The sequence below is a fragment of the Fundulus heteroclitus genome, unplaced genomic scaffold (assembly GCF_011125445.2).
Source record: "Fundulus heteroclitus isolate FHET01 unplaced genomic scaffold, MU-UCD_Fhet_4.1 scaffold_139, whole genome shotgun sequence".
Classification (NCBI taxonomy): domain Eukaryota; kingdom Metazoa; phylum Chordata; class Actinopteri; order Cyprinodontiformes; family Fundulidae; genus Fundulus; species Fundulus heteroclitus.
The window spans coordinates 254,951-280,304 of NW_023396551.1; the positions used below are offsets into that span (position 1 = coordinate 254,951).

Below are 25,354 nucleotides of genomic sequence, written 5' to 3' on the forward strand. Positions count from 1 at the left end.
CTCTGGGAAGCTAGGGGTCGCCGTAGTGATCGATCACTAAATGAGCTAATCCTAAAGTTATACAAAACATATCCATATTAATGCTGTAATAACGCTCATAGCACTATCAAACGATGGTGGAGTGAAACTAAAACAACCATTATGTTTGAGTCAAACTGTTCACTCTGGGCATCCAGTTGGAAGCAGTTGAATTACTTTAAGGCAGGGATTCCCAAAGTGTGGTGCCCCATTGGGGGTGCGCGAGCTGCCACTAGGGAGTGCGCAAGGTGAAAAATTTAATGGCGGTTTAAGGGGATTTTATTCCCCACACCATAAAGACTTGTAAATAAACAATTAACATTTCCTATGTAAAAATTAAAATCAAAAACTGTAAATTTAATAAATAAACAAAATGTATTGACACAAAAAACTATTTGTTTAGAAAAAGTCTTCTTCTATGCTTAATTTTAAGATGAAATATAGAGGAAGTTATCTTCTTCTACGCATTGTGCTGTGTATGCGCACCTAGCTTCTGGCCTCTACTTCAATCATTCTTGAGAAATGCTCATTTGGGTGAATTCCAGGAAACTGTCAGGCAGGCATCTAAGGTTAGTGATAAAGGAGGAGAGGAAATAAGAGAGAGTGAGGAATCGGAGGCAACAGACGAGAGAATTGCAACGGATCCGGGAGAAGAAAACAAGCGGTAATGAGAAAATTTCTCTCTATCTCTCTCCTCGCTTCACGTTGTTTACGTCAATAGAGGGGAAAAAATCTTAATCTCGCAGCACCTACAAACAGCGCTGCTCATGGTGCTGTGACTCTGAACCGGCGACAAGCACTGAGGACCATGTCACGGCCACACTGCTGCAGTCTCAGCTGCTGGTAGGGATGGGGGAGACGCGATTTCTTGACTATGCTCACGCACAGAGCTGCAATACTTTTTATTGTGATTCAGACAGGTGCAGTTAATTTTAAAGATGCGGTTTTAGCGTGTACTCAGAGCGAACAGGGAAACCGGCAACAGGTGGTGGAGCTGCTGGGAGCTGAGTTGTGTTACCATGGGCGTGTCTACCTGCTGGATGTAGCCGCTGTGAAAGTTTTTATTTCTCTGATTTAATAACATCTTTATGGATTGCTCTGTTATTGTTACTCTGTGCCGCTCTACCAAAGTGTTTTCTCTCTCTCTCTCTCTCTCTCTCTCTCTCTCTCTCTCTCTCTCTCTCTCTCTCGCTCACTTGCTCGTTATCGGACACAAATCAAATTAAACTTCTTCATGTTTATATTTTGAGGCGTAAATTGTGAGTCAGACCCAGATATAGAAGCTGGTACACGAAATTAACAAAGTGAGAACTGCACAACACAACCCAATTGGGTGTGTCAACCCGATTGGGATACTGAAGGGGGTGAGCGGCTAAAAAAGTTCGGGAACCGCTGCTACAAGGGAAAGCCACAGTAGCTACCTCGAAACGTACCCATGGGGAAATGGCTGCGGGTCCTAGGCAGGTCTCCGGATTGCAGCATGGCCCTCTTATCTGCTTGGCTGGCGTAGCTGCTCCTGTGGATAGTGGCTCCAAACCCAGGTCAACTTTCTCCTGCACAGCTTAGACAGGCTACCATTGGTTTACTTATGATGTTATGATGTTAGTTTCACAGAAAGCAGACTTTACTCAGCTTGGTCGACGCTGGAGATGCTTGTGAGTCTTTGAATCCCATGCAGCTCGCATGGGTGACTGGTTTCTCCAACACGGACTCTCTCCTCAACGGTCCACAGGCAAAGAGGAAGTTAAGTCTGTGGGAGCTTGGTTTCATATTAGCGGCACCCTGCTAAGGGGGGCAGTTCCTTGGTGCCTGTAAAAGTGTCATTAATCTTGTTGTTTCCAACTCAGTATGAGTTTTCATCATAGCTCGATTGCACAACAATTGATTTGGTCCTCTGAGGTGCAGTCATTGGTATAGAGGAAAAGAGCAGTCGGGAGAGCACTCACCCCTGGGGGAAACCAGTGCTAACTGTCCAGGTGCTGGATGTGAAGTTCCTCAGCTTAACCTGCTGACTCCTGAACCTTTGTGATCCACTGTTACTTGAACCAGGGTCCTTTCATATGCCCCTGGAATGTTGAGATGTTGGTGGAGGTAGTGTAGTCCCAAATTGACTGAATCATCCACTGTCTTGTTAGCCCTATGAGCAAACTGTCCAACAAGGTCCAACAAGGGTCCTGTGATCGATGTCCTTCAGATGGGCCAACACCAGTCTTTCAAAGCATTTCATCACTACAGATGTAAGGGTGAAAGGTCTCTCATTTATCCAGAAATTGAGTTTTTTGGGGGGATGATTGTAGAGCGTTTGAAGCAGGAGGGAATTTCACACAGTTCAAGTTATCTATTGAAAATCAGTATGAAAAAGGGGGCTAGCTGATCTGCACAGATTTTCAGACTGGATGGTGACACACCATCAAGGCACAGGCCTTCCTGATATTCTGCCTCTGGAAGAAGGAGGAGGTAACTTAACAGGTTCAGTGATCTGTTGAAGATCTGTGTGAGATCTTTGGCTGGATGGTGTGGCCATGTGGCGAAGTCCGGCGTCACTTATTTTTTTGTTTTTTACCATTGCCTATCTGCATTCTTCCATTTGCCTTCCGCTTTGATGCACCTGAATTTTGTCACTGTGTCTATTCTGTTATTTCAAATAACATTTGAAACCTGTAAAAAAATAAATAAATAAAGAGAGAGAAATATATACTAAAAGAATGTTGTTACAATGTTTCTTTTTCCTTTGCAGGTGTGGAGAATGTGTTCCAGATCAAAGATATGGAGTTTGTCAATGTTTCTTTACCTTGGATGCCTGATCAACATGCAATGGTACCTCAGCTGTTGGAAAAACAGCTCCAAACAGAACAGGTCTGTCCTGATTTATTTCTGCTTTTCTTCTTCTATTTTAGTAATACTTGTAATAACAACTGTTTTTAAGCTTAGCAAGTCTTTTTAGCTGCTATAGTAAATCCTTTATAGGCTGTTTATGTCACCACCAGGTATAATGATGATTGTAACCTTTTTCAAAGGTTTGTTTTAGAATAGTGCTACCTTTAAAAATTAATTAAGTTGATGCAATGGTTGTTTTCCCAGAAATTCTTCTAAGAAAGAAACGTTTTCTAGCACCCATTTAAGTCTTTTCACTAGAAGATTTAGGTGATTTTCCTTCACTTGGCCACAGCTTGTTGACTGGTTGCTGTTAGAGATGGGGACATTAATATAATGTCACTTGTCCAGTAGAACCTACTTAGGATGGTACACAAGGGGTCAGTTCGCCTTGGGTGGTTTTCTATTACAATTACATGTGCTGCAAATATGGGTGGTGTCACTGCTGCAAGCGCTGAAACAGAAAGGTGACGTGACAAAATGTTGATGGGACACAGTAACAAACCGTAGCATGGCTTAGCTAACAAGCTAGCTAACAACTGAGCTATTTTTTATCTGACAGAGTAGGTTGACAAGCCGGGATAACGAGTTGACAGTGAAGAGAAACACTGGAGAGAACTGACAAAGCATTGGAGCAGATGAAGAAGACCAATGTTCCCCCTAATTTTTTTTTTTTTTGGAGATTTTTCGCAGCTCTAGTGGCTCACTTTTTAACACAGTAGGCTGACAGGAAGGGGGGTTGAAGGTGGAAGAGGGGGAGAGACATGCCGCAAAGAACCACGGGTCGGAGTCGAACCCGGGTCGACCGCGTCAAGGACTAAGGCATCTGTACATGGGTTGCGCTGCCCGTTGCTCCACCAGTCCCCCCTAATTTTTTGTGTCTGAGCAAACACATAAACTCTCTGAACATCCACTTGACCTCTGGGACAAATATCACACGTGCACACTGAGGCTACATTACACCTGTCTAAAACTGGAGATTATAATAAGATACAGATTATTAAAAGAATCCAGTTACAGTAATACTTTCTTTTAGATTAGTTTAGATAAAACTGGTTTAGCCCGATTACATGAAAAAGACAAACATGTCGGATTTTTTTTTTAAGATCTGTATAGTATGTTTTATGTCAGTGTAGGCCATTATTGCCATTAAATTATTTACATTTTCTGCAGTAAGCTTTAGGACAAGGATGTGGTGCTGTGCAGCCTCACTTCTGTCAGTCTGCTCCAGGGCAGCTGTGGCTGCTTACATAGCTCACCACTGTCAGGGTGTGAATGTGTGTTTGAATGGTGAATGCTTTGGGGTCATCAGATGATTTATTTCAATATTCTCAGCCGCACATTGCTTTTCTAATACGAGGGGTCGCTCTCAGTTCTGAACAATTTCTTTGTGCTGCTCTTTGTTTTTATACTGGCGGCAGTTTTTTAATAACATGGGAGGAGCACAAAATCTTTCAGAGGCAGCTGTATGTCGCCCTGTCAGGAATGTTCCTGTTACACTGTTCCATAGTCAGAGTCCCACAAGAATTTTAAAAGAACTACACAGAATAAAAACAATAATTTATTCAGTATCAAATGTTGCCACATCCAGCTCTAATTTTCCATTCATATATTTTAGTTTCCATTCATATATTCAGCTCACCCAACACTGTTAGGGCTACGGCACATTTCTTCACTTAACACCACCTTTACTTCAGCTGAAAATATACATATAGCCTATATGATTAATATAAAGTGAGGTGTGCACAAATTAAACACCTACAAGACAATCTGTGTCAACTCTTTTTTTAGAAGGCTGGGTGAACAATGCTGGCAAATAGATGAACATATCAGTTATTTCAATAACTCACACCATCCAATCATTAATTGCATATGTTAAATATAGCCAATTAATGCTTTAGTTGAGTATGGTTAAACATGAGAAGACTTATAACCTAATCTCTACGATAGACTGGCGACCTGTCCAGGGTGTACCCTCTCGCCCATTGACAGCTGGAGATAGACACCAGCACCCTTCACAACCCTAACAGGGATAAGTGTGTAGGAAAATGGATGGATAACTTAATCTTACCGGATTAAACCGTATTTTCAAACTTCATCATGATTTGCTGCCATGTCCTTTCAATGCCTTTCCTAATCAGTGCTTTCCCCCGCCCCCCTTTGTGTTGAATGAAAACAGCTTTAATTCTCTATCAAATAACTCTCATATCACTCATGCATTGACTTTTTCAACAATTATCTGCCGCCAACATGTTTTTTCCTCAGCAAAAGCATTGTTTCTTATAGTTTAATACTCTCTGTATGCCTTCATTAAAAATGTCTAATTCCAGTCGCGGGAAATGCGCTCTTTGAGGCTTCTTATTACCTGCCGTTGCTATGGTAAATCATGTTATTTGCGTTCCATTGAGGAGGGCTTCTTTCATGCTCGGGCTCGCTTTCAACTCAGAGTTGATTGGACGGCATGTTTAGCTACTTGATTGATATCTCCTGTTGTGAAACCAAAAACACAGAGTATGACAAAGTGAGGTAGAACTACTCAGGGTAGATCAGTAATTGTTTCTGAAACAAGAACAAATATGCACATCGCAAAGGCGTCTGCCCCACCCATCAATCAGTGGTGTGCTCCGATCAGCACCTGACGCACACAGTGGGACCATGGAACACCATCTCACCAGAGTTGCAAAATGGTGCAAAATGACTTAGTTTATTATTATTTTGTTTACAGTTCAGTTTGGATTTTATTTACTGTGCAGCATTGATTTGCTGTGTGCGCTGAATCCTAATGCAGTGCGCGATTGCGCATGCGTGCAGTTTAGAGGGAACACTGAAGAAGACCAAGATAAGGTTGCTTGAAGCCATGGATTAATGTTAAAAATATTAGCTCTATCTGATATATACTGGTATGTTGTTTTCTGTATACACACGATAAGCCGTCCATACAAAGCGTTAAAGGGCTGGGATACCATGTAATATATATGCTGGGTGTCCCACGGGCTGCTGAGGAACAGGGCAGAGACGTGCTGGATGCTCTGATCCTGGACGATATGAAAAGATCCAGCCCTAAGTTCAGCATGTAACATTGTCTTAATCTTCCAAATACAGTTGTGTGATTCTACCATGTCTCCAGTGTTAATTTATGTCAAATATATATCAGAAAAGACTGAAAGATACACAGATATCCAGAATACAACCCAATAATGTGATTATTTAGGATGGCTTTTCTTTTTAACAAAAGCCGTTTTCACTGTATGTTCAGATACATGAATGAAAGTAGTGGTGGTCAAAGGTTTTCTTTGGGTTTATGCAAACCAGCAAGTCAGGAAGTGGAGCGGATTGAACATCTGACAACTTCTATCGGTAAGCGTGTCTGTCGCTGCTCCTGCAGTTAATTAATGAATTATTTCCACCTGTGGCCATGTCGCCTTTCAGCGTTTATTCACTGGCTTCCAGCAACTTAGCTGATAAACCCGGCTACCAACCAGGGACCGCCTTAATATTCGCTGTTACGTTTTATTTAAAACTCGAAAAGTAACGCTCTAGCTCAGGCTAATTTAACATGCCGCTTTTTTTGAAGAAGGGTTAGGATATGAAACAATGTCCTGCATTTGACTGGGTCTGTTTTGGAAAAAGTAAAAAAACAAAATAATTTCACCTGCGCTTTTCTGAACCAAAGAAGGCAGAGCTGCAGTCAGAGCTCAATATACAGCAGCTCCAACAGATGAGCCGCTGCGCAACAGGACACTTTTGATGTGTACAGATTAAGGAACCTACATTAAAAAAATAAACTGCAGCTACAGCATGGACTGGAGAATGGGTTCTAACTGGTAGAGGCCAGAGGTGATTCTCAGATTCTCAGAGAGTTTTTATGAAGTTATTTTTTCATTTTTACACGGAGTGGAGCGCGATGTGAAGCGACACTTTAGAAGCGAGTCGTACTAGAAACCGCTGAAAAAGCAACCTGTCTGTGGATCTATGGACTCATTTTACTCCAACCCCAAAACACCTGCCAGGCAGACAGTACTGCAGCCAAGATGACCTTCAACAATATTTAACTTTATGAAATACATTAACATTTTGCTAATTAAAAATGTTCATATGTAAAAGCAAGTGATGTTTTTTCTGATAACCTTTGAGCAATTTTATTAAACTTTTTAAAAACTTTAAAACTTTTCGAGAGGTCACGTGGGACCGACAAACGCGATGGTCAGAGAATTTTAGGCTTTTCACAAATCCCCAAAATTAGTCAATTTTACGGCCCCCTTTGTCTTTCAACTTTACATTAATCGACGGCAGAGGAGTAACAGTCTAAACTAGAATCGTTCAACTTCTGAAGAAGTTGAAGAAGGCGCCCGCCTGGTGGTGGGCGTGACCGTCAAAGGCAAAGCTTCCGAGTTCCTTGGTCGTAGGCTCTCATCGCTTGGGGATTTTAAATCAAACCTTCTGAGTGAAAAGGATTTGTCTTCATCAAAACCTGCCGACCAAGAAAACTTTGCGTCTGCAGAGCTGCAAACTGTGATATCGATCTGAGACGCAGCTAATGAGCTAATTGGCGACAGCCGACGGTCAACGATTCCCATTCATTTGCTACGGTAGTCCTAAATCACTACTGACATAATACACTTTTTGGCCACAAGTGTCATTTTGGGGGCGTTGTTTCCACATCTTCTCTTAGAGCCGTTTTTAATAGAAAGAAGAAAAGGCAAAAACGGTCCAAACAAAAGGTCGTAACGTTTACATTTGTTACCTCTGCCTTACATAAACACTAGAATTAAATCTTAATAAATAAAAGTATAGACAATTATTTCAGTAACTCAATTCAGTAAGTGAAATACACTATATACAGGAGTTTGACAATGAAACTGAAACACCTCTCATTTTAGTGTGGGAGGTTTCATGGCTAAATTGGACCAGCCTGGTGGCTATTCTTCATTAATTGCACATTGAACCAATAAGAGCAGAGTGTGAAGGTCCAATTAGCAGGGTAAAAGCACAGTTTTGCTCAAAAGATTGCAATGCACACAACATTATGGGTGACATGGGTGAGTTCAAAGGAGGACAAATTGTTGGTGCACATCTTGCTGGATGTGTCAAAACTTTCTGCAATTGAATAAAAACAAAACTGAAGTAATAATATTTGGACCAATAGAGGAGAGATCAAAAGTTAGCACACAGCTTCAGTCGCTTCAGCTAGGAACCAATGATCAGGCCCGAAACCTTGGTGTAGTGATGGACTCAGACCTGAACCTCCAAAAGCATCTAAAGACAGTTACAAGGTCGGCTTTCTATCACCTGAGGAACTTTTCCAGGATTAAAGGACTAATGTCTCAAAAGGATCTGGAAAAACTAATCCATGCGTTTATATTTAGTAGAATTGATTACTGCAACGGTGTTTTCACAGGTCTGCCTAAAAAGTGGACCATACAGCTGCAGCTGATCCAGAACGCTGCTGCACGCGTCCTCACTAAGACTAAGAAAGTAGAGAACATCACCCCAGTTCTAAAGTCCTTACACTGGCTCCCTGTATCTCAGAGAATAGACTTTAAAATACTTCTGTTAGTTTATAAATCCCTAAATGGCTTAGCACCTAAATACATCACAGACTTGTTATCAGTGTATCAATCATCCAGACCACTAAGGTCTTCTGGCTTCAGCCTACTCTGCATACCTAGAACCAGAACTAAACAAGGAGAAGCAGCATTTAGTTCCTATGCTCCGCTTATCTGGAACAAACTTCCAGAAAACTGTAAAAGTGCAGAAAGCCTGAGTTATTTTAAATCAAGATTACAAACACATTTGTTTAAAATTGCCTTTGACTGTTCTAGTTAAACGGTTTTACTGTTTTTAATGTTCTTCTTTGTTTCTACATTCTATCTCTACTTGCTTTTATTCTATTTTCTATCTACATTTTATTCCTACTTGCATTTATTTTGCTATATTTTAATCATGTAAAGCACTTTGCATTGTCTCTGTACTGAATTGTGCTATATAAATAAATTTCCCTTGCCTTGCATCTGTGACCAAGACAGCAAGTGTTTGTGATGTATCAAGAGCCACGGTGTCCAGGGTAATGTCAGCATATCACCAAGAAGGATGAACCACATCCAACAGGATTAACTGTGGACGCACGAGGAAGCTGTCTGAAAGGGATGTTCGGGTGCTAACCCGGATTGTATCCAAAAAACATAAAACCACATAACTCTACTTATAACTAACCTTCTGAAATATAAACTAAAGGTAACCAATCAGTTCTAAAACATCTTTAGATGAACTCTTGTTGAGCCCTGGAGTATGGAGGACCAAGTCTTCCATATTTAAAAATAAATACAGAAATAAATAAATAATTTAATGTTTTCTTAAAACTTCTGAATACAAAATAAATTAAATAAATTAAACAAATTCATTTATCATCATTCATTTATATCAATTGTTCAAGTTATTTAATTGTTACTTGTAAAAAAAAAAAAAAAATAAAAAAAAAAAATTTGAGGCCCCCCATTACACCAGAGGGCCCAAGCAGCCCCTTAGTACGCCTATGGCTTTGACCGGCCCTGGCTGGCTCTCTGCTGCATGGAAAAATCCCAACAACTACAGCTCAATTTGGGGAGGGTTTGGGGTTGTTGCCGGTCTGAGGTGATTTGCAAAAAATCTATAAATCGTACACCAATGAGGTCTACATTTCCTGAATCCAGACAAAAGGACCTACATTTTGATGTATAATTTGTCTACGTAGAGTGAAAATTGAGCGAGTAGGCTGAAGTTGTTCGGTCTTTTTTACATAACTTTGACTTTGGGGTTGTTGCCGGTCTGAGGTGATTTGCGAAAAATCTATAAATCGTACACCAATGAGGGTTACATTTCCTGAATCCAGACAGAAATACCTACGTTTTGATGTATAATTTGTGCACGTAGATCGAAAATTGAGCGAGTATGCTAAAGTTGTTTGTTGTTTTTTAGACAATTTTGTCACCACGGTAGGTGAAAATGGCGTGATGAAAAAAATCTATAAGTCCTACACCAATGAGGTTTACATTTTCTGAATCCAGACAAAAAGACCTACGTTTTGATGTATAATTTGTCTACGTAGAGTGAAAATTGAGCGAGTAGGCTGAAGTTGTTTGGTCTTTTTCGCATAAGTTTCACTTTGGGGTTGTTGCCGGTCTGAGGTGATTTGCAAGAAATCTAAAAGACCTACACCAATGAGGGTTACATTTCCTGAATCCAGACAGAAATACCTACGTGTTGATGTATAATTTGTGCACGTAGAGTGAAAATTGAGCGAGTAGTTTGGTGTTTTTTGGAGAATTTTGTCACCATGGTAACTGAAAATGGCGTGATGAGAAAACGATAAAAGATACACACATTCCGTTTTCACTTCTGAATAGTTCAAAGATATATCTACAAACTGGAAGCTAAACGATGTTCGTAGGTGAAAGCATGACAACACAGTAGAGGGTTGAAAATTACCATTTTTCTGTGTTTTTTTGTGAATTGTGTTCCAACCGTAAGTCGAAATGGCGTCAAGTACAAAAAGCCCTGATCGCGGCGTCGAGACGAACGTTTCGATATCTAGTATGTGGGGGTAGACCCTACGGTTCGGGCTGTATTAACGGTGACGGAATATTAATAAACAATAATAATAAAGAAATCCTTATTAGGTGCATAACATAAGGCCTCCGCCATGCATTTTCAATGCGCCTAAATATGTCGAAAAACAAGACCCATTCTTCATCTCCGAGTGCTTCTCCCAGCGGGAAATGTCTAAAGCCGACCGCTAATGCTAATGACAATGACGCTATCCTGCTAGCACTTGAGCAACAACAGGCCAGAATGTAGGCTATGGTGGAGAGGGTGCTTCAGACCGAACTTGGAGGGGTGAAAGCCTCGGTTAATGCGTTGCAAAAGGACTTGGTGGAGCATATGTCAGCGATGAAAGGCCTTGGTGAGAAAGTGGACCGCGTTCAATCAGAAACTAGGAGGCTGAAACGTGATTTTGAGAAAACAATGACGTATCAGAATGACTTGGGCTTGGGTCGTTTATCCTTAATTTACACTTCAATCCAAGGGAAGAAAATCGCCTTTGCCTCAATATATGCGCCTCCTGTGTATGATGCCTCATTTTTCCCTTGGCTCTCAGCCATCCTGATATCAGTTTTCCAATATGAGCTGATTGTCACAGGTGACATGAATGCAGTGCTTGATGTCGAATTAGACAGATCCTCTCATGTAGTGTCTACTGTGCAACATCAGGCATCTAGTGACCTAAATGCATTTGTAGCCAACCTCGGTCTTTTTGACGCGTGGCGTTCACATCACCCAGATGTCAGGGATTACACCTTTTTCTCCTCTAGTCACAAAACTTATTCCAGAATTGACCATGTTTTCCTATCACATTCTCTTAGCCCAGCTGTGCTTTTGTGCTCTATTTTACCTATGACAATATCTGATCATAATCCTCTTCAAATCAAAATTGACTATGGAATCAAAATTACAAAATCCCCAAGGTGGAGATTTAATACTACTCTTTTGCTAAATGAAACATTTCTACCCCGGTTTAAGATTTGACAATAAATGAGAAAAGCATTGATCAGACGTAAAACATTGTAATATGCATATATAATTCATAGAAATTAAATATTGAGACAGAGTTTACTTCACCATTATCAGGTGATTTCACAGCGCAATGTAGAAGTCTGTCTGAAGTAAGTTTTGCCAAGACATCCTTTTTCTACAGTGTCTGTCCTCCTCTAAGTTAGGGAGGGAGGGGTAATCTGTAAGATATCTGTTTCTCAAACAAAGGGGCTGCTCTTCCCAGTACGGGGTCAGGCCTCAATGACCTAACCGCCATAAAACTAAAGTTGCATGTTATCTTACCCGGCAACAGAGAGGGGAGACACTCTGCATCCCTCAGCAACCCCCACTAAGATATTTTATTTTTCTTAACACCGGTCAGTAGAAAATAGTTTAACAGCAACTAAACATGAATTAAATGATATATTGGAAAAAAAGCAGAATTCCTCATACACAGAGTTAAGCAGAATTAATATTTCCATGACAGTAGACCAAGCAAACTTCTTGCATTGAAATTAAAACAGTGTGAGAAATATGCATCCATACAGTCTACTAGATCACCCAGACGAGAACTAGTTTTTGATCCAAAATAAATAAATAAATAAATAAATAATTTCAGTCCTTTTACCAAAACTTGTAATCTCCTAATGGAACATCTGAAATCGACAGATGTCATAAGTTTCTGGATGCTTTAAATATGCCCTGTGTGGAACAAACAGAATCTGAGGAACTGGGTAAACCTATATCGATGGAGGAACTTCTTAGTGCTGCGAGAAGTCTGACCAGAGGGAAGACACCTGGACCGGACGGTATCCCCCCAGAATTGTTATCACAGTCTTGGGACAGCTTAGGCCCAGTATTGTTGGAGGCCATACACGCTGCGGTGGACCAGGGTCACTTTCATGATCATGTGAATAGTGCACTCATATGTCTGATACCAAAGAAAGGCAAAGACCAGACTGAATGTGGCAACCATAGGCCTATTTCTTTAATAAACTCTGACTTGAAGATGTACTCAAAAGCGCTGGCCTTAAGATTGGATAAATATATGGGGAAGCTTATACATTTTGATCAAACAGGGTTTATGAAGGGACGCTTAACTGCGGACAATATACGCCGTTTGTCCCATATTATTCATGATTCTCATGAGGCAGATTCCCCATTTGCAGCTCTATCTCTAGATACGGCCAAGGCATTTGACACAATCAATTGGGATTATTTATGGATGGCCATGGATAGATTTGGTTTGGGATCCAAGTTTATAGACATGGTCAAAGTTCTATATAGAAACCCCTCATCTATGGTATGCACAAATGGCTTACACTCTGATCCATTTGCAGTTTAAAGAGGAACACGTCAGGGATCACCTCTCTCTCCTGCCTTATTTCTTCTCTCAATTGAACCACTAGCACAATATTTCAAACATCAGGTTATCACACCTATTCAAATCAGAGGATCAAGGCACGTGATATCTTTGTTTGCAGATGATATTATCTTGTATATGTCAGATTTACAGAAATCCCTCAATGCCTTACTACTCGTATTTGATGAATTTGAGGCTATAACTGGTTATAAAATTAACTGGGACAAGTCTGCATTAATGCCACTCAACAACATGGCCAAGAAGGTTGCAATACCCTCTATGATCCCTGTAAAATCAGAGTTGACTCATTTAGGCATACATGTTAGGACGTCACTCTCTGAAATGATCAAGTGTAACTATGAAACAATACTCAAAGATTTACAGCAGAAGCTTGCCACTCAGAGCAAAATGTCAGGTTCCTTACAAACTAGGATATCTGTAGTAAAAATGAATGTCCTTCCTCGAATTAACTTTATTAGCATGATGGTTCCATTGCCACCTCCAACTGACTATTGGAAAAGAGTAGATGTAGTTTTACGTAAGTTTATATGGGATGGGAACCATCCTAGAATACGCTTCTCCACTTTACAACACGCCAAGGACGATGGGGGACTTTCACTACCAAATTTCAAATTGTAACATCAAGCTTTCCAATTGCGTCCTCTAAAAATTTGGTTAGACTCATTATCACTAACTTCCTGGAGGGAGATTGAAGAAGGCCTGATGCATCCTATAAGGCTTCAAGATGTATTATTCTCGACTTTGTCTAAAAACAACCATATAGATTTTGGTCCTATAACACAGTATACAATTAGAAATTTCAGAGGAATAGAAAAACAGGCCAGATGTGACAAGAAAGCACACATGCACACCCCTATCTGGATTAATTATGGTCTGACTTCTGGAAAGGTGCCCTTTCAATCTCAGGCATGGGCTTCTTATGGTATTCATAGGCTGGGCGATATATATAATAGGGATGGACTGATGAGATTTCAAAACCTTTGTCAGTTGTTTGATATTCCTAAGTCATCATTTTTTATTTATCTTCAGTTGCGATCAGCCCTACGTGCTTATGAGGTACCATGGGACTCAAATGTCCAAATTCACCCTGTCATCTATAAATTGCTGATTTCTCTACAAAGAGGATTTGTCACCTTTATATATCGATGGCTCTTGAAATCATCCTACTCTACCATTCCTATAGTAGCTAAGTGGGAAAGCGATTTAGAGACAAATTCTATAGAGTGGAAAGGGGTATGGGATAATGTTTTCAGTGCATCAAAGAACCCCAATCACCAGCTGATTCATTTCAAGTTTTGTCACAGGGCATACTGGACGCCTATCGATAGGTTTCATGTGAAACACACAAACAGCTTATGCTTTAGTCTGTGCAATAAGGATATTCCAGGTACCTATAAACACATGGTTTGGGATTGTAAAGAGGTTAAGATTTTTTTGGGAAAGGGTGACTTCGAATTTGTCTGAATTATTAGAATTAGAGATTCCATTACAACCAAGTTTGCTGTTACTGAATGACGACTCACAGTTTGAATGTACAGAGAAACAGCGAAAAGTGTTGCTCGCAGGCCTAACAGCAACAAACAAACTAATTGTTCAGAGATGGCTCCCCCCACACAGGCTTCCTGTTAAAAAATGGCTGTTATACTTTCAAGATGTTATAATGATGGAACTGTCTACTGCAAGAATCCATGGGGCAAGAGTGTCAACAATACAAATGTGGAAAAGAACTGCAGAGGGAGTTTCAGACTTGCTGTATGTATATATATATATATATATATATATATATATATATATATATATATATATATATATATATATATATATTTCTTTTTTTTCTATGACCTAATGGGTCATGTGTTTTGTATCTAAGGTTGGGGTGGGGCGGGTGGGTATTGATGACTGACTTTGTAAAGTTCCTGTGTCCCAACTTGGGAATTTGTTCTTAAATAAAAAACAGTGAATCGCAAAAAAAAAAAAATGTAACATCCCATCCTTCATCGATTTTCTATACTGGCTTTTCACTACCGGTGTGATGTCAAGCCGTAACTGATGGGGAAACGCGGCTCGACGTCACACAGGGTCGTGGGGGTGGGGGCTCATTCCTCCTGGACAGGTCTCCAGTCACTGGGCTAGGATTTAACAGTTTTATTAAACTTCAAAAAAGTTAAATAATGTCTTTTTATAAACTCATGAGTTGTGATAATTAATTGTTGAGCAATAACGGGCAAAGCAAAGACTGATTATTGTAATGTGCGATCTGTGTTAAACTAAAATGTATGACATCATGGTGTTGGTTATGTGTCCTGCTTTGTCCAGGTTGTAGTTGGCCTTGTATGATCATAAGATTGGTTTATATTGAATGTGACAGGGAACCAGTGGAGTTAATGTTCAGATGTGAAGTAGATGATGTAATGATGCAAACTGGTGTCTTTGGAAGTAGTTGTAGTTTATGGAGATTTTCTGGAGGACAGGGAGTGAAGGGAGCTGAAACTGTAAAGTGGACTTTGGACCAGATTGGCAAAAGAATGAAGAAAGAACATGATGCTGCAGAGATGCAAGTTAACCAGGTGATGTTCTGGATGTGGAAAGTGAAGGAGAGGAAGGGAGGCTGTCCAGGATGACACAAAGGCTCTGAAGCTGAAAGGTGGGACAGAGGCAGGAATGGTCATTGCATATTGTAAAACTACCAGATTTGGTTAAAGTAGACTTTGCACAATAAGCAAGTGACAAGGTAACTAATGTAACATTATTTCCACGGTCCCGGGAATATATGGGCTGACTCGAAAAAAATGTCAGTCAAACTGATTATTTTTGCTTTAACCCATGACGTAGTATAAAATGGTAAAATGTAAGTCAAAAAAGAATGCATGAAATACAAGAGGGAAAAATAAATATATGGTAAAATGAGCAGATATCAATATTTCAGCCCAAATTTTCCATGCATCCCCAATATTGACTATTTAAAATCTTTAAATCAGAGAAATAATCTGATCATTCTCACTTTCTACTCAAAATTTTCTTCAAGTAGTTTAATTTAATTTTGTTTTAATAATGTCCTAAGATATTTAAGTGATTACTATGTGACAATCTCAGCACTGGTGCTGGTCTGATCTTCGATTCAACACACCTGCTTAACTCCACCCTCACTGCAATTAGTTTTTACTGGTTCCACCTGCTCTCACCTCCATAAAAACCCTGTACAGATCAGTTGCCAGTGCTAGTTTGTCTCATCCCATCTGTGCGAGCATTCCAGCGTTTTTGTTCTGCCTGCCTATCGGTTAACCTGACCTAACCCTGCCTTTAGTTACCGAGCTTGCCTATCCTTTGCCACCCCTGAACCTGTTTGAGACCGAAACCTGACCGGACCTGGATCAAGCTTGTTGGATCTCCCTGTTTGCACTTTTGCTGGATCTGTGCCTTCTTGATAACGGAACCTGGACCTCCCCTGGATTACTGTCCCTGAAAAGCCCCTAACGGATCCCCTGCTCGTTCGTCCGCAATCAGACCACTGCCCCCGGATCCGTCCGCCTGTCTATCTGCCGGCTCTCCTAGCTCTGCTTCCCCGACTCCAGGTTGGTGGTCCAGTCTTCCACACTATTACTCGCTAACCAACCACTGTCCACTAACCTGTTGTCTCTGCCTCAGGGAGTTACCAGACCGAGCACAAACCGTAGCACCACGGGAAGCCAAGCCTCGTTTCCTTCTTCTTTAATAAAGCCTTTAAACGTCACTGACCTGTGTGATTCGAATCTTGGGTCCAGATTTCCTGTACGTTACATACTAATAGTTTTTGAATCATTTGGTGACTAGATATGACTTAATTATATAGTTTTCAATTGATACTGATACTGGGATTCTGAAAGTAAATCAATTGTTATTGTACATTCCTCTTAGTCCTTTGTGTAATGCACACATTGGGCTCCCTGACAGGAAAATTTACCCTTTAGACAAATTTGGAAAGAAAGACCAGTGATGATGATTATAATCAAACGTATGTCATATGACACACACACACACACACACACACACACACACACACACACACACACACACACACCCCAATAATCTGAGAAATCAGATTGTGCAAGAAAAGAGCAGAAACTCTGTGCACTGACAGTGCACATAAAGCAGTTGGGGTGAGAATTGCTAAATTAAATGGACAGCATGGATATAAACATTTGTTAGCGGCTAATAATTATACTCCAACTGCGTGGAAAAGTTTTGCATGATTGAAAGCATCTTTCTGGTCAATCTTCTTCTTTCACCAGTCTGAATGTGAGAAACACTCCGTGAGGCCCTCTTTCTCTGCCCTGGACAGAAGGAGAACATGGTTGTTTTAGGAAAACATGTAGTAAAAATTAATAAAAAAATATCTAAAGCTGGTGATAAACCAGCTTTAGATAATACAACTGCTGTGTTTTATGATGAGATGTACAATATCTCTGTGCTATCTGCACAATTGTTCAACCACACAGTGACCTGTTTTTCTGTTATGCAGAACAGTTTTGTCCTGTGTGCACCTTAAAAGTATATAGCCATGTTATATGCTTGTCAAAAAAGACCAAAAACCATTTGATCATGATAAGATAAATTTATATACACCAATCATCCATCCTAATAATGTTTTGATGGGCCTTTTGTATAAAAATAGCCCCAGCACTGCGTGTGATGACCAGATATAAACAGATGTGCCGCCTTCTACTGGCAATATTGCAGAACTATCAAAATGCCTGTTTGCTTAATGAATAAAACAGTATTAAATAATGCTTGACCGAGTCTGACCCTCTGCAATCCCTTACAGTAAAGCGGCAGCTCGGTGTGATCGAAGACCAGCCATTAATTAAATACCCCCATCTAGAGCAACTTGAAGAGCCTCGTATCAGAAAATGTACTCACGTCAATCAACTCTGGTCACATCTGAGCAATTGGTCGGGTTAGCATCCGCTTCAGTGAACACCAACGTTCATACTGTATTCCCAGCGACATTCCAGTCTTTTCCCTCTTGGAATGATATTTTTTGTTGTTTGGTTTCCACTGGATCTTGGACCATTCTGCATTGTTACACTGGGAGATGCTAATAGCCATTAGCCGCTTCCTTGTTTCATCCACTGCTATGCATGTGCAGTGTTGTACTTCCTCTGTTATTAAAAATGAACACGAAAGGCTAAATGTACTAAGAAACTGAGCAAAAACAAAGCAGAAAATGGTTAAATAACAGGATTGTCAGGTTCAAACACCTAAAACATTCATTAACAACACAAGAAGGAGAGACAACAATGAAGTTGGTTTTCAAATAATCTTGCAAGGAGATCGAACAGATCTCCAAATCTGATCTGAAGCAAATCCGTCGCCTCATCCCTATTTATTAGGAAAAGGAATCCCTGGTTCCATTGTCAAGCTAAGGGGTAGGGATAAGCAAAATAACTGTGACCTTCGAGATTAAAACCAAGCAGTTCACACAGCGCAGCACTCCAGATGGCTGAATAGAGTTCATAAAAACACTTATCGTAGTCACAACATATTTCTCTGCTTTCTGCAGGCCTTCTGCAACTATAAGAGAGAGATCTAAAACCTTAAAACTTCTTAGTAGTAAAGAGTAAATATATATGATAAATGCAATGAAAATAGTAAATAACATAAAATATGAAGACATAGTAAGAATAATTGTATCAGGATGTTAGCGTATTAGTTTCATAAAAACTTTGTATGCAACCAGAGAGAGCTACTGACGTATAAATTTAAAAAAAGTCAAATAACGTGGCTATTATTCATTTTAAAGTACTGGCCTAATTCTGCTTAGCTCTGAAGGCCCATTTTTACCTCAGTTTAAGATTTGACAATAAATGAGAACTCATTGATCAGAGGTAAACATTGTAATATGCATATTTAATTCATTAGGAATTCCCAATGGAGACAAAAGTTTACATTACCAGTGTACCTACGTGCTTCTCCCAGGCAGTGCAGCTTTTGTCGGATTTAAGTTTGCAAAGACATCCATTTAATATTTAGTTCATTTAATATTTCAACAACAACAATAACCTCTTCAAGTAACTGTTAGCCACGAATTAAAATGATATCCCCAGTAAAATGATGTGCTGCAAATAAAACAGAAACCATCTAATGAAGGACTGTTAGCATTATAATAACCTACTGGACTCCTTGCTAAGCACACTGTGTGGAAAAAAACAGACGCTAACGTTATCCCACCTTAACGTGAACTTCAATGCTACTTGAATGCACCCTCAAAATAGCCAATACAAATAACGGAATAATATGCTATAAGGCTATAACACTGTAATATTATGAATCTACCATACCATGCATATACTGTAGACATCAGCAGGCACTAGTAAAATCCTATTGATGGGCAAACTCTCTACTGTAGGTGGCGGCATTAGCTAGCCAACCATCATAGCAGTTAACGTTAACTTAACGTAGAATGTCACTTACTTTTCTGGATGCAGTCTTGACAGATGTCGATTGAAATTTGAGGGAGCCCCCAATGTCTCCTCAATTGTTCTGTTGCATATGGAGCATTTTGCACTCCATTTTTGCGTTCCGGTCTGCGCGACGCGCTGGCCGTCTGTTTCCGTACTCCTCCGCTCGCGGGGGGTGCGGGCCGGGCGTTCTGCCGTGCACCGTAACGTCTTTCCTCTCTCCCCTCCGTTCCCCCGACGCCCGGTACCTCCTGTGGGCCTTGCCCGAGCCGGGCTCGACCCCCTGGTCTGGGTCCCTGTCACCCACCGTAGGCGCCTCTGCCGTCGCTCGCCTGCCTCTGCCACCAAAGCGCGCGGTCCCGCCGGACTGCTCCCGTCAGGTATGTAAACAGTTATTTTGTAGCTACCGATTGGCAAAATATACCGATTCCTGGACGGTGATTACAAACAGAAAAAATGGCAGATTATAGCCTAATGTAACATAATATAAATATTATTTATATATAAATTATATAAATAATATAAAAAAGTTGAGTCTTTTTCTCAATTTCCGAGTCAGAATGATCTGAATGTAGGAATCCGAGTCCAAGATCGAGTCATCAGTGCTCAAGTCCAAGTCAAGTCACGAGTCTCTAAATTTAGTTAAAGATTTACCTCGGACTCGAGTGCTACAACACTGCTACTAGGCTAGTGAAACTTAACGAAAACTACTAAGCAAAGTGAAGATAAAGAGAAGCTAAGCTAAGGAACTATTTACATGCAAAAACAAGCAAAAGACAAACAAAAGTGGTTGATCATAATCAGAATAATTCAGTGAATCCTTGTTCACTCCAGATCTGATTCCAAAAAGCATGGGATGGAGTTAAAAAAAACATTTGTTATGTGTTTCAATCCATTCACAATGTAAATCCCGACTTAAACAAAACATTATTTGATGAAATAATATTTTGTTTAAGTTAAAGAATCAAAGCTCAACTTAATGAAGGTGGAATTGGGGTAAATTAGCTTGACTAATTCAGAACAACATTGGACATGTGTTTCAATCCATTCACAATGCAAAGCCCAAGTTAACCAGTACATTATTTTGAGTAAATAACATTCAAAGGACCGATTTGTCCTGTAAAATCATTTACATCAGAATCGCTTGCCTTTGTTTATGCGATTCTACCTCCGAGCGCTTGGGGTCGCTGTAGAGATCGGTCGCTAAACTGCTTAAAGTCTAAAGTTATCAAAATTGCATTTAAACTGACATTAATATTCAATATTAATGTGGGAATAAGGCTCATAGCACCATCGAAGGATGGCCGAGCAGAACGGTTAAGCTTTATGCTTTAAAACAAGCTTCTTTTGAATTACTGGAACAGGATGTTAACAGGAGCTGATAGCATTTTGGCTAGCGGGCATTCGGCGCTAACAAATAAAAGCTTTAGCTTTATTTTTAGTCATAATGAGTGGGCTGGATAATCTAAACATTAATGGCCCATCAATGTATGAAACCCTTGTGGAGATAACCTTTGTTATAACCATAAAAACACACTTGACAATGACATGGTACCGAATGCTAGCAATGAGCTACCTCTGTTAGCCTCTTTGTTCAAAGACATTGTGTGCAAATGGTTTACAGACATTTCCCAAATGAACCATTTAACACTAGTAGTCTCAGAGATATGAGAATTTTCGTCAGCCTGTAGTCCCCCCGACAGTACTTCACAACTCATGAATCCCTTTTCAGATGTAAATGACCCATTAGCGCTGTCGTTGGAGAACCTTCAGTTTCGGTTTTAGCTCAAGCCTTGCTGTTGACCAGTGGTTTACCTGGGAGCAGGGGGGAACATCATATTTGTAATTAACTCAACTCTGTCTATGTCATCAGTGTCGTCAACACCGGAATGATTTTCATACAGCGGAGCCACCAGAGCAGCGATGAACTGAAAACTGATCTGTACAATGAAAGTAACTGCATGAGCTGGAACGCTGTAGAGAGGGAACGCAAGAATATGTATACAATAATGACCATCTGCATACATTTACTAGGGGGCAAATATATCTCCAGTCACAAGCGGGATCTCTCCTCAGTCAGCGCTGCAGCGGAGTGCACACACACACACACACACACACACACACACACACACACACACACACATATATATATATATATATATATATATATATATATATATATATATATATATATATATATACACACACACTGGAGGGCCAACTGAGTTTGCAAGACGGAAAACTACAAGTTGCCTCCAAAGCTTCCTCTGTTTGGTGGATATTGGTATGCTGATGACCATCAGAGACTGCACAGTCCAGCAGGGTCGCAGAACAGAACAGTGCTGGAAAATGAGTGTGTATGAGCTGATGGCATTCATTGCAGTTCTGTTTATGAAGGCAGCACAGGGGAGTGTTGGCGCCATGCGGGATTTGTGGTCCAAAGACTTTGGGAATTCACACATCAAAGCCACAATGCCTCGAAACCGGTTTCAAGAAATAAGGACCGGGGACGGATTTAGGAAATTTGGGGCCATAGGCAAAGGAAGGCATGGGGCCCTCTGAATAGTGAAGACAACACATAAAACAGACCCATTATACAGATACAAAAAATGTAATAGAATAGACATAAATTATTTTTTCTACCTTTTGTCCCTCTCTTTTCCCTTTTCTTGTTGTTTTCCTCTATGTTTTCTTTTGTCCCTTTTTCTAGTAGACAAGCTATGGTCTGCTTATTTGTTCTCCATTTTTCATTTGAATGAAATAATAGCTGGCAATTCTGCGCCCGTCTCCATTTCTTGGCAAGATCCTGTTCTTCACCTGGAGCGGTCCTCTCAGTACTATTGAGCAGCATGCAAGATCAGCTGATTGGCCAGATCTGGGTCATCTTCAGGAAGTACACTGTGCTGACTGCTTACCGGCAGAGTGGATGATGCTGGACTCTCGCAGTCTGGTGGAACAACATCATTATCAAAGCCTGGCTGGATAATTAGGGCACCCAGGAACTTGGGGTCCCTAGGCAACTGCCTAGTTTTGCCTAATGGTAAATCCGCCCATGATAACAAAGACACTTGTTTGGAACATGTGAAAACGGACACATTTGCTGCTATTTGAAACATCTGGCAACAGTTTGTACAGAACTGTGTGTTGTCCTACAGTCCAGGACAACAATTAATGTTGATGAGCAGTTATTTCCATCAAAGGTTCATTGTTCATTGTAGGCTGTCTGAGAACGTTGTTGTGAAACTGATAAAGCCATTTATGGACCAGGGCAGGACTGTAACTATGGACAATTTGATGAATTTTGTTACAGGTTTATGCAGGAAAAGGCAATACAAGAAGAAAAGATGAGACAGCATCGTGAGATGAAGAGACGTTCTCATGGTAAAACAACACAGTGCCAGGTGCGCAATCTCTGCAACAGGAACCACAGCACTGAGCGTTGTGTGCACTGCACTGAGTATACCTGTTGCAAATGCAGCAAGGACTCACCTTGGGTTTGTGGAAACTGGTAAATGGGACAATTGTAGCTTCATATGTAGTGGTTTTCCTTGGTTGAAATAAATGTTACTACAATACTGAAGTCATACTGTTTGTCATTTTCTAAGCTGAAATGTTGAATGACATGAAAAGGCGAGACTAAACAAAATACAATTATTCTCTAAGTTGTTCTTCCTTTCACATAGTGAGCTTTGCAATATAAATGAGTCTGTTGGTGAATGGACAATATAAATAGGCTCTGCCTTGCCATGTTGGAAAAGTATGGTTATGACCTGTTCTCAGCTCAGGAACTAGGACCCGTCAGGTTATTTGCATTACAATAGGGACAGTTAGTAAGGTAGAGTGAATACACAAACTTGAAGAGGGGAGGGGGGCTTGCAAGATAACTGAAATTCTCTGGGACTTCTAGTGGTAAACTTTCCCTTTTGGGTCCCTCTATCTTGTGCCTCGTGTGAGTTTTGTCCACTTTGGCCATTCCAAGAAGGAGCACTGAAAGCAGGGAAGTTATTGGCTGTTCTTGGCGGGCTAGTATTTAGCTCTGCAGCACTATGTGGGGATCGGAGGCCTGGTCTCTGCCATGTTCTCTGCCCTGGATGCAGTCCAATTTAAGCAGATTATCCTCAGCACTCGCCAGCGGGTCCTTCTGCTGGCTTTTCAGCTCCATCTGGGTTTTGCTTCCCTGTAAAGGCTGACAAAAACAAATAAAGCTGTTTTTGGCAGGCAGGACTTCTTCATCCTGCTACTGATGATAAGGTTAAGACAGCAGACTTAACTCTGATTTGCCCGGACATGTCCTCCGGGCGACGAGACGTTTCTCCCAGGTGTTAATTCGTGTGTCGGTCAAGCCAGTGCAGGGCCCATTGTCCGAAGTGGGCTTTTCCTGGTCAGCTCCAGGGTGAGGTGGGTGAGCAGCTTGGAGTCAGGAGAATGAGTCACAGAAGAAGGAGGTGGTCAGAAGTGCTCTGACCTTTATCTGTATGGGTGTCAACAGAAGCACCCTGCTGAGAGAGAGGGGCCGTCCTTTCGGACTGTGTCTCCTTATGTTTGCAGTGTGGACAGAATTCAGTCTGACCTCAATTATTTTTCATGGCAGTAATATAGAATAACACTTTGTTACTTTTATTCCAATTAGATTATTATTTTCCTGCCTGCCTTTTTTTAGTTAGTGAGTTTATTTTGTCATAGTTTTTTTCATTCATTATACTTTTGTATACTTGTTAGTCAGTGGCGGCTGGTGAAAAAAAATCTTGGTGGGGCTGGCCAATAGATTTCCCTGCCTAACCCAGTACATGCATTTAAATTAAAAGTCAGAAAATTACTACGATTCCACAATAAGCATTTAATTATTAAAAAAAAAAACATTGTTCACAAAGGATTATTTTGGTGGTTTTGTCTTATTAATCCTTTTCACAGACTCATGCCAGAGGGTTTGCATACATTGTACATGTACGTATATTATTACGAAACAAACGTTTACGTCTTGACTTAAGTATGCATCCTATTTTTTTATTTATATAATGATTTAAGTAGAACAATGACTAGTGCAAAATGAAGTTGTATTTACCGGAGATCAAGTGTAGACTGCAAATTCTGTCATGGTATGATGGCTCCCACAGTCGATTGGCATCCTGCATCCTTTTCATTGAAATTATCCATTTCTTTCTTCTTTCTTCGGTAAACGAAAGAAATGTACACCCGACGATTTGGAATGCCTCTGTGTGCAACCAGGAGCACAACAAGTCGTAGGCATTGTTTAGATTCAAAAAATAAACTAAAAGTACACTCTAATTTACCTGTTTTGTCACGCTGGTAAGCGAAAACAGTACTGTTTTGCCGACCTGACCACCATTACCCGGATATAGCACGGATGTAGCTCGTGACGTCACGCGTGAAGTGCACCTATCACTGTGCAGCTAGGGCTACTTCTCCAGGAGACCCAAACCCATTCATTTTGGCGATGCTGATTGGCCAAATATATATAAATCTTCCCTAGCAACAGTACACGATTGGTTATTTCGCTACACTTGTAGGGCTCCTTGAGTCACAGCCCCACAAGTGTAAAAGAAGAGAAATGATACGTCTGTTGGTGGAAATGCACTGTTAAATGATAGCGTCAATCAGTAGAAGTGTTTTAATAATTCTTATTACATGTAGCCACGTACTATTAAGTAAAAACTGACATTAATAATACTTTTAAAATCTATATATATTTTGACTTTTCCCCTCCACATCTAGGGAGGGCAGCGCCCGAGCGCCCCCTATGGGCCAGCCGCCACTGCTGTTAGTTCTGTTAAAACTAAGCTAAACATTTACGAAGTGAAAAACACATTTGGCACAGTTTTGGAACATTTGGCTAAACTGTGCCAAAATTACAGGTCCGTCTGGCACACTGCCTACGAGGGATGGGGGTCTCAGGACCAGTTTTAGCCTCGAGACCGGTCTCAAGGCACTTTTTTCCCGGTCTTCTCCTCGGAAGTGATGCCTCAATCTTAGGCTCGGACTGGTAATTTGGTCAAGGCCAGTTCAAGACCCTGTACATGTTTCAAATACTCCCCTTGATTTCCGCCGCAAAAAC

General features: G+C 40.6%; 1 protein-coding gene across 1 annotated transcript in view; it reads left to right on the forward strand.

Annotated features, from left to right (window-relative positions):
* aoc2 (amine oxidase copper containing 2) overlaps positions 1 to 25,354 on the forward strand; it is a 105,471-nt gene that overhangs the window by 26,421 nt on the left and 53,696 nt on the right. Inside the window, exon 2 of the mRNA XM_012858012.3 lies at positions 2,756 to 2,874. Coding sequence (XP_012713466.3) covers positions 2,756 to 2,874 — 119 coding nt within the window. The remainder of the gene's footprint in view (positions 1 to 2,755; positions 2,875 to 25,354) is intronic.